General features: G+C 39.3%; 2 protein-coding genes across 10 annotated transcripts in view; one reads left to right on the top strand and one right to left on the bottom strand.

Annotated features, from left to right (window-relative positions):
- LOC111249235 (protein NDRG1-like) overlaps nucleotides 1-9,616 on the bottom strand; it is a 39,508-nt gene extending 29,892 nt beyond the window's left edge. Inside the window, exon 1 of one of the 3 annotated variants that reach the window (XM_022802824.2) lies at nucleotides 9,421-9,616. The gene's annotated coding sequence lies outside the window, so the exon portion shown is untranslated. Of the gene's footprint in view, nucleotides 1-6,242; nucleotides 6,465-9,420 lie in introns of those variants that run through there. The other 2 variants (XM_022802827.2, XM_022802825.2) reach the window with 2 other exon arrangements.
- LOC111249234 (beta-keto L-gulonate decarboxylase-like) lies at nucleotides 5,885-15,773 on the top strand. 7 transcript variants are annotated; one of them, XM_086986888.1, is made up of 9 exons: nucleotides 5,885-6,181; nucleotides 8,583-8,643; nucleotides 11,168-11,302; nucleotides 12,042-12,097; nucleotides 12,454-12,537; nucleotides 13,836-14,006; nucleotides 14,109-14,261; nucleotides 14,946-15,059; nucleotides 15,342-15,773. In XM_086986888.1, the coding sequence occupies exons 2-9, from the start codon at nucleotides 8,583-8,585 to the stop codon at nucleotides 15,648-15,650; spliced, it is 1,083 nt and encodes a 360-aa protein (XP_086843014.1). In that variant the 5' UTR covers nucleotides 5,885-6,181; the 3' UTR covers nucleotides 15,651-15,773. The 7 variants fall into 7 exon arrangements, with proteins under 7 accessions (XP_086843014.1, XP_086843017.1, XP_086843013.1 ...); XM_086986891.1 differs by lacking the exon at nucleotides 5,885-6,181 and adding an exon at nucleotides 6,464-6,619; XM_086986887.1 differs by lacking the exon at nucleotides 5,885-6,181 and adding an exon at nucleotides 7,608-7,766.
- Nucleotides 15,774-17,613: the final 1,840 nt, after the last annotated feature.

Below are 17,613 nucleotides of genomic sequence, written 5' to 3'. Positions count from 1 at the left end.
CTGCCAGCCCGCCACGCAGAGCCACCGACACCAACAATAGCACTGCATTAGGGCGACGACTAATCATCTCCGTCTCTATTCGGTTTCCCGTCACGGTACACACGCTGGCGCCCTCCGTGTCGTTTGCTAGAATTACCGTTACGCCTTACACAAACTTCATCATTTGCACTGTTATGCTTGACTACCGACATTACATTTTTCAATACTATATTACAGTCGTTTAATTTATTTGGACGCTCTTAATATGTACGTTTTCATAATACCGAATCTGTACGACGCTGATATAAGGTTAGAAGCCACTTCCACAAGGACAGTTCAACATTTCAAGCAAATATAAAAATATATCTTTTTTAAAAAATGAAAGCGAGGTGTCCGCTGAGTACGAAATACGTTACTAAAGGTATAAATTCGACTGTCCTCCAATTGTGCGCAGTGTTCGAATTTCGTGTTGCTATTTAGAGCTTAATATACGGGAAAAACATTGGCATCAAAAACGATGGCTAAGAAATGCGGGTTTTATGGAACACGCAGCCGTCGTTGCTGATCACACAATCTTAGATAATGCTTACATAGTGATATATCGCGCACATTTTAGGAGATATCGCAGCTAGGGCGAATTTACACGGCTAAAATGATTCATTATTAAGAACTCATATTGTAACTTATTATATTATTAAGCCTTCTTTAAAAAAAGAAGGCTTTTAATAATGTAACAAGAAAAGTAGTTTTTTAGTTCGCCGAATGAACCGGTACTCAGATCTTGTATAGGTCCTGTAAACTACTTGGATGGGTTTACGCTAGCGCGCTAGCGTTGCGCTTCTCTCGGAGGTTTGATTGTCTCGTTTGACTGATCAGGTCTTCCTGGACAACTGATGTGTGGATGGCCATAGGAGCTTCTTAGGAACTTCGCATTTTGTGACAGTATACTTAGTACGTAATGCTTTATGATTTAGCCTGTAGATTTAGCTAAGTTTAGGGGTTACACGGGCAGTTTCGTTTTTATAATAGGGGAGCATCTATTTTATATATTAGCATAATCGAATTTTCAAAATCTCGCGTTATTATATTTTTTCCTCGATGATACAAAAGGTGAGGCTTTATGGAACAGCTGAGCATTTTCTACTTCGTTGCTTACCTACAAAGCAAAATAATCGACCTGTTTTTTTTTGGATTTTTTACAGTTTCACGTAATTTTATACATAGAATGATTATTTGAGATTCTTACTCCCTTCAAGGCTAAAGTATCATGCTTGTTGAACTTTTATAGACATGCTTACTGTTTTGGGTGCATTAAGCGATTTGATCTAACAGCACTGTGAAGGAACTTCTAACTATTGTTTTCATAAAACCCCACAATGTTGCCAAAGTATTGTGTTCTCGAGTCATATAAGCGCTGTATTCTGTTGATCAGCAACCCGCCTTAGTACTTATAAACGTCATTGTCCTCGGAACAGCGCCGAAAATTATACACTCATTTCGTTTTGTAGAAATTGCTGTGCAGTTAGCAAACGGTAAATTCAAATTTGTGCAAATCACTCATAAAAAAAAGAGAGCGCTGCTTAAGACTCTGCAAAAAGCAGCTAGGGCTATTATAGATAAAGACGTTTTCGTCGGGCAGCCAGCTAGTGAACTTGTGATGAGCTAAGCCTTACTGAACGATACCCCAAGGTTGTGGTAACAGCTGCTGCAGCTGCTGGTAGTCCAAATGAGCTTTTTACGACACCTGTTCGTTCGCTTCGTTCTTTAATATATTTCAAGTGACTACATGAACAGCACGCCTTGTCCAATGTGCAAGATTCATTCAGCAAGGGTGTACCCTGCCCAAAGCATGGCCAATTGCGTATGAGTTGGAAAAGGGAACTGAACATGAACGAATCTTCCAAGTAACATTGCGACCAAAGGAGTAGAAAACAGTTGGATGAAGACTCCCTCGCAGGACACCCTTAAGATGGCCTTCTTGTATGTGATGATTTTGCTTCGATAGCAATAATCTACGCACTCGATGGCGTCGTGCAGTTATACTAGCTCATCAAACATCTCGACGAGGCGCCCCGTCTTACGCCAATGGTCTCACCAAAAATAGTTGAGCTTAACGATCGTAATTTGTGGCCGAAGTGATAGTCACATGAGTGCAGATCTTTTCTTACAACGTGCACCTCTGTGGTTGCAAGTGGAAAAAACAGTTCGGACGTGCTTTACAGTGCGCTTTAAGGACTATATGTACACCCACTGAGCGCGGATAACCACGAGACGCAAATAGGAGAATGGTGTCCACATGATCACATTTCCTTGACACTGTTCGTACAAGCTGCAACCCCTACATGTGGTAGCTGTTAGGTGATGAAAGGTTTTGTTGACTAGCACAAAATAATCATTATTCACAGTCGTGTCTAAAGTCGAGAACGTCGTGTCTTTATTATTATCTTTTCTATTAGGCAAGACAGGTACGTTTTACTGTACGAAAACACAAAAAAAAAAAACCGAAAATGATAACACAAGCGACCAGTCAGCTAAGCCCATCGGGCCACCACAAATTGTCATTCCAGCAGACTAACCGTAACCCTAGAGAATGGAGTTTCTGTTTCGGATTGTTTTCACCGCAAGAAATAGATAAGAGACAAAGTTGGTAAAGCATTCATCTGTGTCTTTGAAATGTAGGTTCGTGCGTTTTAGCTGTCAAACAAAATAAAGTGCGTATTGTTAATTATATTGTTCAGATAAATGTGTGTGTGTGCTACATCTTCGTGCATAATCATTTGTGGCTTATATAGCCCCACCGTTAACCCATATAGCAATACTTAATCAATATCTGTCGGCGAGACAGAGGCGTCTTTACGTGACAACGTTCTTTCAATGTTAGCATCAAGTAGATTTTGTTCCGTATAGCCCACCTTCTTCCCATTACATTAATTTAATCCTTAGGACAAGACCTATGCATACTCTATTACGGGTGCTAAATTTACGACTTCCTCAATAAAATGCTATCTAACATCAGCATTCTTGTACATGCTGATAATCCTCTGCATATATATATATATATATATATATATATATATATAAGGGAACAAGGCGTCTTAGACCAATACAGACGTCATGACGAGTTACCAATGTCTCGTACTGTCACGTATATGCTCATCTCGTATACCTGAGCTGCCGGATTTTCGTTTTGGGATCGATTTGAATGGCCTACACATTATTATCTAACTGAAAACCCGTTAAGCAAAAATTCTGCATTACTAGTTTACTTATGCTCAACTTGTTACACTAAAACAAAGTGTTGGTCGTCTGGAAAAAAAACTCAGTTTGTGACTAGAAAATCGTAGATAGGTCCAAACTTGATCGAAATTTGTCGAAATCTAGTAACCCATATTAAAGTATAAGCTGTCCTTAGCGAAATAGACATGACCAATACATTCTGTAGGCACTAACTAATTTGTCATATGTACCACCACTCGTATTATACCACTCTACCAATAACGAATGTCCAAGTGTTTCTCGGCGTTCCATTTCGACATAGTTGTACTACGACAGTTTTCCCATAGATATAAGTTCGTCTCTCGAAGGTAGTTACAACAGAGAGATTGTGGAAACACACTTACTAAGGGAACAGCATTTCGGCGACAGTGTCTTTCTAATATTGTCGGCATACAATGTTAAATATATTGTAGAAACAGCTGTATATTTTCAAGATACCACTAACTCTCAACCTTCATATATCCCATTTCTGTTTTGCACCAGTAGTCAACTTGCTTTATAACTATAATATTATATTCGTGTTATAAAGTGAAGGTTGTATCCACTTGAGGAACTCGGACCGATTCTAGGCCTTGCAGCTAGAAGGTCCTTCTAAAGGGCCACGTTTAAAAAGTGTTGTAAGGCGCATAATTATTCGTTTCAGGGTAGAATTTTGCGAGATTTTAACAGAAGAATGGATTGCAGTTCGCAAAACATATTTCCGTACTTCTCCGATTCGTACACAAATCTATCTACTTTCAAATAATAACTTGCAAGCTGCAAGTTTTCGAATTTAAAATGGCTGGCTATTCATGTATTGTATTTTACACAAGACAGTACAAAATAGTCATTACTAAGCCATTCAACCACAATGCGATCTTGTTTCGTTAATAATGGCTGCCGCTGCCCATATATGTATATATGATGTTAACCAATGACACGAATTTAACTGTGATGTTATTACAAATCACTCTATTTATATATATACTTTTTTCATGATCCATGCCGAAAACGGTGCGTAGTCTATAACTTGGTAGCACTTACTCGTGGCCTGAAGTTTAGAGGTCACAGAAGCAGAGTTATTGTTCGACTACAGCAAAGAACCTTGACGTTATATTTCTATCAGATGATATATTAAAATACTTGTTGTAAAGCAGGACCTTAGGTCAGAATAAATGCAGCTTAATTGGATTGAGTGGGTGCGTGATCCGACAGAGTATACTTTTCGTCACATATCGAAAAATATAGGCTTTTACTTAGCAGAAATTCGCTTTTTCATTACTTACTTATCTCTTCTATAATATAAGAATGAATATACTAATGACAAAACATTATTCCTATCATTCTAAAAATTGGCCATATGTCACGATAAGCAGCTCGAAACCGGGAGCACTGTGACACAACTGGTACTACCGTATGATGTATCCACCATAAACACCTCGATTTACTCTTTAATATTGGTCCTACACCAGCTTCTTTCACCTTAACATTGCATTGAAGCATTTAATAGCCTTTTCCATAGGCGTATCGTTGACCAGCACGCTTGATATATCACTTTGTACCGTATGTCGAATAGACATGTTTTTATGAATATGCTCTAAATAACTCCTCATTACAAAAACGGATAAAGTCAACGGAGGATATCTCCCTCTGCATAGGGGGGCGGGATCGGGATATCATCTTCGTGCGACTGTATCTCGTCAAAGAGCCAGGTTTAATTGCTGCACTGTGGAGGTTTATTTAGCGTTTTGAAACAGAACTCACGGCCAGAATGATTCGAGGTGACCACAGCCCCTTAGTAACAACAGAGACAAGTGATAATAACGCATTTACGTCCAACATCGACTTTTCAATGTATGGGGCACAGCACCGCCGTACACCCCCTATGTTACATTTCTACTAGTCCGTAATTTATAAACGGCTAAGCTTCCCGTCCTGATACAGAACTGCTTTAGGGAAACCTCTCACATCAATCAAATTGGTGGGTACGCCGTCCCGACGCCTCGTCAGTAATGGCAACCATTAACTTAACAGCTGCAACTTCTTGTGGCAGCAACACTTCTGTCTTTGAGTTGGGTAGTTGATACATTCGAAAATGTTCATTTTCGAATGATTTCGAATTGAGGAAACGCGTACGTAACATCACAGTTGACAACAAAGCCATGGATTGCTTTCGCGTCAATAACTACCATCACTATGTATTAGAGGTAGATACTGCAGGATAGCACACAATATCTCTGCTGATTATGAAGAGAAATTTAAGATAATAATCCCAACACATAATTACTATGTGCCTGTGCTGTGAATTTGTTATTTCGTTTCGGGTGAAGAGTAAATATATCGCGGTAATTCTACTGGAGATGGAAATTTCATTTCCGCGTATTCTCGTCGGCAACAATACTACTTGATGATTTATCTTCACTCTGCACAGATGAAGCTACTCTAGATAGATATAAGACTGCCGATGCTGACCACTCACACAATAGCAACCGTTCGATCGAGTGCTGCATAACTTCACACTTTCTGATCAGCGGGTTTTGCTAGTCAGTCTGGCTGATATCACCCGCAGTCTGATATAAGCCATAGACCATAAAAAAGAGACCATAAAAAATCTCCATCCCGTTCCAGCTGGAATACTCTTATAACAGTTGATCTTTCAGCCCGTTCCATTACTAACCAATACGATTCGAGTTGCGGACAATGTAGCTTGAGTACAGACGCGCCTCATTCGCTCCTAACTCGACTGAAATTAAATTTTATAGAGCTTGAATATCAATCAATCACCATAAAACTTTTACCTCAAAAACGTGTTCAAAGCATCATCAATAACATACAGCGCACAGGACTCCTAGACAAAGTGAAATTGAAGCGACGAGTTCATAGGAGCAGATCAAACTTCCAACAATACATTAAATGACTTCCTGAACCTCAACTGATTCCATCTAACGTAAGTATATCTCAGCTAAACGCCAATCGTTATTCGGTTTCTCTCAGCGAATTTGACTTACGTTACACCTAACCTTACACCAACTATAGGTCGACTGCGCATTTTCACAAACACGATTCCAATTTTATGATGTTCTATGGCACCAACCCCTTTACTCGGCTGCAGCTAAAAGTAACTCGTTACTCTTGAGCTCTTTTGTGAAGCGTTCCTTTAACAACGCGTCCAATACACTAGGACAATCTTCTCTTGAAGCCGTGAAAAGCTTCGTGCGTAGGCTTTCGGCTATCGAACAAACTACCGAAACCAACAATTAGCGGACGCCTAATATTTTATATAAAGATGGTTGAAGGTGCGCTGGAAGTTTCCTCGACACGCTGACGTGACAACACTACTGCTGGCACTAAAGCACTACTGTGTTTCACCGTCACGTCCACTAAGGTCCGTGTAAATTTGACGAGAAGAATTACAGTGTTAGTTGGACAATAATTAAAATCGGTCATTGTATGACGAGTTTGGTGCTCAGCAAATATTTTTCGGTAGAGACACGTTGGCCTTTTAAGTGGGAACCAGGCTACAAGATCAATGCAGTAGATGCGTAGCTGCGAAGGTACGCTTTTGGTCAAGCGCCAAAAAGTCCTCGACTATCTCAAAAACGGTTACATTCAAGTAAAAAAAGAGTGCTTAATGATAACTGCCGAACATAGGCGATTCGTAGTAGTTCGCATATACAGTAGACAATAATAAGAGTCAATTGTATTTTATCGAAATGCTGAAACATCTTGCGATACGCTATGTCATAAAAATTCTCTGCTTAGGGAAACGAAACAGAATCGTGAAAATTCAAAACATAGTGTGGAACAAAGTCAAAATTCTGTTTGAATTCGTGTAGAGATAGTTAAAAATCCATTAGATTGGATACAAAAATCAATTTTTTATGCCTCGATAGTAACTGGAAAGAGCAGCTAGCAGAATTTAGAGGCGCTACCAAAAGTTTCACAGTGCTAGAGTAGAGAAGAGAAAGGTGGAAGGCATTTAATGTCCAACCCATGACCACGAACATGAGGAACCTCGGGAAAAATACTTTGGTTACAAACAACTCATTGAATGTATGAGTGAATGATAATTCTAAGATGAATAGACTTCCCGTGTTATTGTGACACTGAGGTTTCCCACTTACGTTTACAAATTGCGGACACAGTAGTGGATACTGCTTTTTTTTGCGTATAGAAAACGTAATTAATGAAGCCACATTAAAACAGGGTCATCAATACACGTAATGATAAATGGTAGTAGGCACGAGCGGCCATAGCGTCTCAATTGCGAATCTAATGCCTGTGCCGTTGTCTATTTTGGTTTCCAACGGGCGTCGCTTGCTGGCCATACGGCTTTCTTCTCAGCTTAGCTGAGCGTGCACTTTTATTCGGCAACGCCGCGCTACCATCCGCACACGTTTGTCCTGCGGAGTCTTTAATAAGCGTCAGCACGAACTGGCAGCCAGTCAGTCAGTCAGTCAGTCAGTGCTCCTCGACTTTCTATGCTAACGTCGTTGGCTACAAACAACAGGAATCAATAGTGCTTTGTATTTGTAAGGCGTCACTTTGTTCATTCCCTTCTTTTGCAGTAACGGTTATAAACGACAAGCAACATTGACGTGTCTTTACAAGTGGACGTACAGAGTTAACTTTTGACTGAGACTTTTGAGCAAGTATAGTTGATTTTCCGTATCACTAGATATTATTGAAAGGTTGAATTATGCGATACGGTTTATATTGACCGACTTAACAACCACAGGCGGTATCGAAATAAGGACGTATTACTTGTTTCAATAGGCAACTGAGGTCATGGAGCGAACGAATAATGCTGTGTCTGTACAATGACTTGGTACTACACAAAGACATTGAAACGCATTTGGTAAATTCAAAGGATATTATGCGCTAGCGTACCTCACAGATATTCCACGTTATTTAGTAATCAGACGTCTTTAGTGCAGAACCAGACGGTAGCGTGCCGTGCATAACGTCAGTTGGCCTTCCCTTACTAATATGCATAAATTAATACCTGTACGTCGTAGTAAATTACCAATAGGGAGTTTTGATTGTACAATCTAAGATGTTCCATTTGAATTTTCGCGGTTTGAGCAGTTCGGAGCTAATATTGTTAGTTTGAAACATCACCAGTTGATCATTTTTGCAAGAGAATTTCAATTTTACTTACTTACTATTTAGAGATTTACTATAAAAAATGAAATAACAATGTGTAACTGGTTGCGTTCCTAAGAATTAGCTGTATTGGATATCCGTATTGTGGTTACGTGGACTTGTGAGAATCCAAGTTATTTTGTTACCAGAAGCATTTGTTTTTTATCTAATGCATGCAGTAAGCTATATGTATAACATTACAGATGACGATGGATATCAAAATACACGACTACTATGTGCCACTACTGGAAAACGTTGCGACGGGTAAGCTCTGCTGATCGATGAATAAAGATACGGTTTATGTAGTGAGGCTTTGAGGCAAAATTTACTTACTAATGTGCTTCGTTTCTGAATTTTTTATGCTATATCGCGTGAGTTGCGGATCTTTAGGAACACAATCTGAAGAGACGTACAGAAGAGTATAGTCTGACTTGAACTTTAAACGGGTTACACTTGTCCGGCATGTAGGATCCTTGATTGTGTTCTAATGTGAATAAAGTTACCTGCACAATTATTACACCCCACTGACGGACGTCGTTGGCGAAAACGGGTAGCTCTGGCACGTAGAAACCTATTGTAATCTTCAAGCTTTACGAAGTACTACGTTTACCCCCAAATAATGGTTCAACATAAGGTGTAGTGATTAAATGATGACCTCGGCAACGTCCGACGACTCTCGCCCGCCTGATTAATTAAGTCTAACAAAGACGACGTTGTATCTATCTATCTATTACTGATAATTTTCTTTGATGCTAATCCATACATAAGCGCCGACTACGCTATTACGATGCCTTTGAGCTCTGAGATTCTTCGCTTCAAGGACGTTCTTCTTATCAAAAATATAAGAAAACATGGCCATTGTTCAAATCCGTGCTAATAAATACCAAGAAAGATTATGTCGATAGCACTTAGCGACTACAATTATTTCTTCCTGGCTGCATTAACTTAGTACTTCCCTCGCCTTCAGCGTTGAACTTGCTAGCCCAATTGGTAATAATTCGCTCAGTGAGCTAATTATTAACACGGCGAATGATTACATACCGGAAGGTAGCTACACAGAAAAGGCATACATCTGGCTGGTTGCGACACCCGCTGCAGGCAGCAACCATCAGGATCGCTGCTTCTCAAGTCCACCAAACAAGCCAGTGCGTAAGCTTCTCGTTGTCCGGTACCGTCCGGCGCCAAAGCAGAAAGGCTTCCTCACTGCATCATCGCTAGCGACGCTTCAGCTAGTCTTGTAATAGTGCTGCAGAGAACTGACGAATTCGATTCTTAAAGGGAATGAGATAAAGAGACACCCATCTAATGCTAATCTAGCACATAGGATTAAAAAAGAAATGACTGCTATTTATCTCACCTACTGATCTTTTTGCTAACCTTCTTTTTCAATCGTCGTTTTAAACTTATTTTGGCCTATTCCACGTTAGTTGTCATTGCCAATCAGAGTTCATGCAGATAATTCCTTGACTACATCCTACCTCTATCTATGTAAATCATCAAAGCAGCGGGTTCACAAATTGCATACTGAAACAAGAACTGTACAAAGACGGAAGACGTCACACAAATTATTTCGATTCACTTTATGCTATTTACTCTATATTTCCGTTTTTCTCCTTGTTTAGAGCTCACTGTTTGTTACCACTATTATCTTTACTTATCCAGTTCTATTAGTAGGCTAGTCAAACAAAACCAAATTATTGAACTATAGTTTTGATGCCTTGAGGGACTAGGGCATAATCAAACTATATGGGGATGTCATTACTATTATATTATCACTATTACCAGTGTTTGTTTCTAATTTTAGATTAGTAGAGAAGAACTTTTCTTCGACTCAAACAAATGGATTCACGACGATTGCGAGCATTTTTCTTTAGAGCTTCTGAAAGAGCAGTCTTCTGAAAGGAAGCCGATTTTAAACAATCTAAATTCAATAAATATAGCCAATTTGAAGTCCACAACAGCTAATAGGCACTTCTTAGGTTAAGTATAGGATATGTGCCTAATGAAGGCTCGCAGTAATTTTTTTCCGTTGAGGAACGGTGCAACCGTTATATGAATTATGAAATAGAAGCTAGTTAAAATTGAAAATAGGTAAGGTAGGTTTATTCTCATTAGCTGTGATTCGCAGGTTCCGAAGCACCCCGTGGCGTACGTTGAGCTTAAGTAACTACTAATATTGAGCCAAAGGTCAATCGCAAATGTGCCGGACATCTCATTCAATGCTGATTTATGCATTATGGAGCTTTATAAGATGGAAGGAATACGTGGAACGAACTTTCTACATTGGTGTCGTGCGGTGGGATCATTCAACAGCCTGCCGATTGGTTGGATTCTATGGAGGCTCTTGCCCTGCATATACGAACAAAAAGCGCTCGATTTAGGATTACATCTAAATATATTATTAAGGAATGGAAAAAAAATCTTGAAAAAAAACTGCGCAATTCCATAAACTGTAGTGGTTTGCGAAAGAAAAATTCGCTGGCACAGCTAGTAAACTTTCCGTGCCATCTACACTTTCTCGAAAACCTTATTTCAAGCCATTAGTGTTCAGAACTCTCGTTCTTAGACATCTTTTTTTATTTAGCAGAATGTGCAGGGTGCAACGCCGGAGAGAGAATATTCCAAGCCTGCATCTCTAATAGAAGGTCTCCCAATTTAAATTGTCCGGGGCCAACGTACAGCGGATTTCACCATAAAGTTTTTAATAATAAAAAGTGTTGTTTCGTCAATCACGTATGATTCGTGTCAAAGGATGTCAAAAGTGTTTTGCTATCTATTTACTTTGCAGCTCTCCAAAGAGGGTTGACTGAATCCTTTGCGGAGGTTTTAGTGAGAGTGGAAGATTGCCCCGACTTAACAAAGGCACCATTTTATCTTGCTGCAGAAGGTCTTTCAGGATCGGCTCGTATCTGTGACGTTGGGGGTACGTATACTAGCGAATAACATTTGATACATGACGCGATTGGAACACAAGATTAGTTTCACATGAATTTTATTTATTAGAGGGCCTTAACAAATACTGTGACGTCGATGATATGGGTATTTTTGGGTAACTATAAGCTTTTACGTCGGATATAAGGTTTTATCTAATGGTTCCATGAATTTGGCTATAAAAAAAGTAATATTTATTTGACCATTCGAATTTTTGTTCTCTTTCGCAAAGAGCCGCCCACGATAAAAGCTCATTTTATCACGAACCCTTCTAAACTCTCGGAATCCTAGCTAGTAATGATGCCGACGCTATAGCTTAGATAGTCGCGATCTTCCTTTATTTGTCCTAGACTGTCCTGAATTAGCTTGGAGACTTTGCAGACAACAGGAATCGATATTCCTCAAGCTAACCTAGAGGAAAAAAACATGCCTCTGAAAACGAGACTTCTATGCATATCCTGACTCCTCGTGCGTAACATTTCACATAATTTATGCATATCTAATTTCATACAAATAGATAACCATATCCATCTGAAAATTACCTAGTTAAATTGATGCCTAACAATCCGCCCCATATAAAATAAGACAAACGAAAATGTTTACTTTTAAACAACTTAGGCGACCTAAGCTTAGGTGTCACGCGTACTTTCTATTTTGATCAGTCGCATAGATCAGTCGCAATAGACTGATCTGTCACGAGACTAACCTGCGATCATTTTATTTATTTGCAGGAGTTCCCTACTTGATACCAGTAGCGCGGCCTGAAAAACGTTATAACTACGAAGAGGTATTATATATCACTTGTTGGCGCTACCCAGATAACATAATACATAGCTATCTGAGTTTGCGACTCCATAATACACGCAGCTACTGACACCTGGTGTGTATTCTTTAATAGTAGCTAGCCTGTGCGCTTCTGCATAGGGCGCACCTTGCTGTTTGTCATTTGGAAAAATACTCATAAGAGGGGGGCGTGAGCCATATAAGTGCATAATAAGTTCTCAATAATATGAGTCTCAAATCACTGTTCTCTAGATCACTCTAAAATGACAATGTACAACGTGCGCATACCAATGATTTTCTAATGGCGTTTCCATTAAACAATCTAATATTCTCTACCGATTGATTTCGAATTATCGGTAGATCGCTCTCTTGGCTGGCGTGCCGGATGGTTTCTTTGTCGGTGCCGGTGCAGGTCCCTGCCATGTTATCGGTACGAATTCCGAGGTAAGAATTACTGGACGTCTTATAGCTATAACTACATCCGATAGATGTGTCGCAAAATCCAATACGACATCACAACCGACAGTAATTTTAGTGTATACGATACAATATCTAATAAATTAATTGTACAAAGGCTTATATATATATATAAAACTAACTTAACGTGGAGGTTGACAACAGCTGTGGGCACGGGATAAAAAAGTTACATCAGTCAGTTCGCAAAATGCTGTTCTATTTTGTGGCCAAGAGGAACTTCTTTCATCTCCATTCATTTTCCAAAATAGAGTGACTGTAATAAGGCAGGATGCCCGAACCGGACCGAATCATAGGCGAAATGATTCTCTTCCAAAAAAAGCCTGAAATACTTACATTGGTGACAATTACAACTTGGCCAAAATGCAAATACTCTTCAGAGCGAAAAAAAAAAGCGATCTTTGCTACCAAAATTAGAATAAGAAAACTTTCAACTGATTCCAAAGCGTATCAACTAGCTTATCTTTTGTACACGCTCAGATAAGCCTTAGAGAAGGTTGGTGGTAAAGCTTGAAAAAACAAGCAATATTGGCCATCCAGCATCGCCTCTAAATTAAGCAGTATGCCTTAGAGGCCTTCACTGGGATCCTTGTTACCGGACGCTACCAAATGCTATCGGACTATTTTATCCAATTCAACCTAAAGAAAGCTAAAATCTGCCTAGTTGGATTCCGAGTTCAAGTCGCTAATATTCTCCTACTTCGGTTATATGTTTTACCTGTCCCATTGCCATTTACAACGAATTGATTTATACCGTTTTAGCAACATTTCTTCTGCTATCAAGTGACTCTGATCCAGACGTGCTACTGTCATCTGTTATTCTGCAGCAGTTGTAGGCATCTATTTATACACACCTTATTGAAGTTACTCTACTAATGGATAACGCCTTCTTTATGATGTAGTTTTTTTCTATGATGAAGCCTCACGCATCTTTAAAAAACTCTTAATCATTCTGTTGTAAAAAAAAAAAAGGACTATTCTTGCAAACCGTTTCTTGTACCGATTGTATCAAGTTAAAAATAGGCTTTACATTTCGATTTGCTTTAAACTCTCAGCCTTTACCAAGATAACTGCCCAAAAGGTAATTCCCCTTTATTTTATGGGGACTTTTTCGATACTGCTATGTTATATAGCAATGATAGCATCGTTCACAAAAGCCGACTATAGACTAAGCAAACCAGTGCTGCGCGTCACTTTGTTAATATAACAATATTGATGAAGATATCGATCAAGAGTGATCACACTTTTTATTCGTTGATTTTTTCCAGTTAATGCCAAATATCAAATGTGGCGGTAATTCAGGAAACTTGACAAAAAACAAAACTTATTACGCCCGCATTCGTGAGGACGGGAGTCACCTTGTGGAGAAAGTGCCTCACGGATCAGCCGATTTCAGTTTAATGGGAAATGTCTTTCTATCGGAGGGAAAACCAGGCAAGGTCAGAGCATAAATGTGTAATCTTCACCTCACTAACTATTGACGAATAGCAAATGTACTGAGATTAACTCAATAATCTTACATTTCATCCTATATCTTGCAGGTTCTTCATCTTCATTTAAAGAAGCGAACGGGACCTGATAATTTAACCACGTCGATTCGTAAAATTCTTCTAAAGGAGTTTGGGCCTGATAGGCCTGTTGGTTTGGGTGGGGTATTCCTCATTACGAAAGGAAAAGCTAAGTTGCATATTATGGTAGGGATTGCTGCAGGCACGCAAAGACTGTCATTTAAACGAGTAGCACTAACCTTGTTAATATACAAAAGAGTATACGTAACGATATTTATTCCTTATATTTTATGAATACAGACGTGGCAGTTTTAGCAATTTGTTTTAGGTAACTTATTGACATAAAGAAGACTCGATAGATTGAACACTTACACGGTGAAGCGCTTTGAGTTTACGTTTTTTTTTTTTTTTTGATATCATGGCTTTCAAACAACACAGAGTGCGCTATATCAACTTCAGTGAGTTTCTGGAAAAAGACTCTCGTAGAATGATTCAGTAATACCGTATACAAAGCACCATGATATTGCAGATGTCTATAGACCATTATTTATGGCAAGAAACAGTAGAAATAGATACACCATATCGCAAGCTCAATCGACCGAACGCAGAAAATGGCGAATTATTCGAACCTTTTATATATGACGTATCCTTCGGATGGAACTATTCCTAAGCATAAATAACTCCTTTTCAGGGTTACGGTGACACGGCCAGCGATTTTATTGCTACTACTACCTTAGTAGTAGATATCTGCCTGATTGCTAGCGTCAGCGTTCGATTAAGATATCAAGGGTTTACATATTTTGCAAAAGCGCGAGTTTTTTTTTATTGGCTCACAAACTACGTTTCTCTGATTTGGGCTTTATCTTTCAGCCAGGTTTTTCGAAGGATCCGCTTACTAACAATGAAGATGTTGAAAAATGGCTGCACTTTTTTGAATTCTCCGCGCCACTCATTTGTCTTTCCGTCATGTCGTCATACGATTCGGTACGCTATCAGTAGATATTTTACACTTTGTTTTTCCTACCATTTGTGATGTCTATACATGCACGTTCTCCATGATCGACTGGCAATTGACTCCTGCGTAAATTGTACCTTATCCAAAAGGGAGTACGTTTTAACGACATGTAAGCTGCTCAAATCCGAAGTAAACTCACTAAGTTAATTGAGGAAGACTGCATGCAGAAGTCGTAAAAGTCAGCTGTAAGCTCTCATCGTTTTTTTTGAAATTTTTTTATTTGATTCTGGAGTATTTTTTGAGAGTTTCAGGTTTTACGAAAAAATCGTCTTGAATTATTTCTATTTGTACTGCGATCGGAAATCAGAATATCTGTTTGGCTTCATAGGGCTGGGACTTGCGTATCGACCACACGCACTGCTTCAGCACCCACGGAGCAGGGGGACATTACCACAATGATACCACCCCGGAAGAAACGGAATACGACTGTTGGTTTAACGTTGCTGAAAAAATGGTCAGAATCGATCAGCCGAAGGAGACACATCAGATCGGACGGGACTAAGATTCAGGATAACTATCTATATCACACAATCGGTCAGCGATTTTTCGTATTGTGTTAGAAAATGTGCATTTCAAATTAAACACTGACTTAAACATTGGATCTACGTGATTATAGAAGTTGCTCTTGAGAATCCTATTTTTCTAATATACTAATAAAATTAGAGATTTGCATATGAATAAAACCTACCGTCCTTATCATTATAGTTAACTTTAACTTAACGGACTGCGATACTTTGTTCATTACTACCAAAACATAGGATTTCATTATAGGGAAAAACAAGATAATGCATTTTGCGGTTGTTACTGTAAACAGACTGTAAGCGTTAGCTGATCTAATGCTTACTAACGAATGGTCGAACCGTCTGCTTCTGAGAGGAGATACAAATGGGCTATACAATGCAAGTTCCTTAATGTAAATTTAATATAGCATATCGTTTTAATGAGGCCAAGAATGTAAATTCTAAAAGTGTACGTGTGTGAATGTTTCAAATCAGCATATGGATAAAATTAGATGTGTGCCGCACTGCATGAGAAAAACAATTCGTTTCAGAAGAACAGCCAGCTGTCTGTAAGTGAAGGGCGCATATGCAATGAGTAAGGTACGAGTTAAATACACGATGAGTTGAACATCAGATCGATGCGAGTTTTATGGCATGAGGAACTCCCTATTGACCCTAAACCCTTGCTCGACCTACGTACAAACAAACGATAGAGCATATTTATAATTCGTCACATATATAATATTTCCAATCCTACGTAACCGTTTAAGATGCCAGTTACAGTTTTCCCTTACAGTGGAGGTTGCCTGCAAACAGCTGCTCTTGTCCTATCAGTGAAGGCCAAAAGAAACAAGAGTACTACAGTCTGTAGAATACGCTTCAGGCAATCTCTGGCACATTCAATATCAATCGGATAACAATAAACGAATCGCCTAGAGCTGTATCCAGTGGAAATGTTTATGACAATCTTTTTTTACATTTTTTACAATCTCGCCTATTTTTTCGATGTGCGATATGCAAAGGACATAACAAGCACTATTAATTATATTGGAGGCAATCCAGCGGTCGAGCAAGTTGGCAAAAGGCCTTAAGCTCCTTACGCCTCTATATATGTGCGATTCAAAACGATGAAACGGAGATATAGCTGGTGACCAGGATAACACCAGAGTGCGCAGCTAAGAAAAACCAGGGAACGGTGCTTTGAGAGCCTGATACGTAATCCATATCTGCTAAAAACCTTAAAAGAATCCATTGGTAAACCTCATTCCGTAAATGGCTGTACGGCGACAGTAGCCGCCCTAAGCATTAACGCACGTTAAAACTCGACGTGATTCTCGCCAGGGTTGCAGTAATTGAAAATCGATACTGCCTTTGCAACACCGGTTAATTATTTATATCAAACGCGTATCATATTAAATTCATTATTTTTGTGATTATAGGAACTGGATCACTAAAGTGTACTAAGAAGTTTCGCTTGCAGCAACGGTCTGCCCTGCAACTACGGAGTGTACTAACTTCAGTTGATTGTGGCAGCAAACAATATTGAGATAATCCCCTTCATCATTTACATAGAGCAATATGTTAATGGAGAAACTGATGTTTTAAGTCTAAATTTTATCCTTCTGTTAGAGTATTTGGAATCTACCTCAGAGAGCAAAAGATAGCGAGAACTAAACAACCCTAACCAGCAATCGGTCAGAGGGATACGGCGTGTCATAGGCCGCAGACCGCCCACTTCTTTTGAATTTGATTGTTTTAGTTCTGGATAAGACGGTACCAATTGTCATCAAGACGGCAAAATGCTGCAAACGTAAGCCACCACTCCCGTAAATAACTACATCGTCTGGGTAGAGAGAAAAATCTAAATCATATTTTAGGCCCACATAGCAATGTTGGGGAAAGAAAAGAGCTTAAGTTTTCACCCCCTGTAATCGTGGCAACTTCGAGACTTCATCATCGATTATAGCTTTATTCTCCTGGAGTATGGCTCCAATGGAGTTAAGCACGTTCGCGGGAAGCGTCA

The sequence above is a fragment of the Varroa destructor genome, unplaced genomic scaffold (assembly GCF_002443255.2).
Source record: "Varroa destructor unplaced genomic scaffold, Vdes_3.0 BEIS01000004.1, whole genome shotgun sequence".
Lineage (NCBI taxonomy): Eukaryota > Metazoa > Arthropoda > Arachnida > Mesostigmata > Varroidae > Varroa > Varroa destructor.
Note: the sequence above shows the minus strand (reverse complement) of the source record. Positions and strands in the feature narration are given on the sequence as shown.

Excerpts from the sequence above, each read along its gene's own strand:
- LOC111249234 (XM_086986888.1), top strand. The coding sequence starts at position 8,583 with ATGACGATGGATATCAAAATACACGACTACTATGTGCCACTACTGGAA. Across the intron at positions 8,644-11,167 it reads ACTGGAAAACGTTGCGACGG|CTCTCCAAAGAGGGTTGACT; the intron begins GTAAGCTCTGCT and ends TTTACTTTGCAG. Across the intron at positions 15,060-15,341 it reads TCATGTCGTCATACGATTCG|GTTTTACGAAAAAATCGTCT; the intron begins GTACGCTATCAG and ends TGAGAGTTTCAG.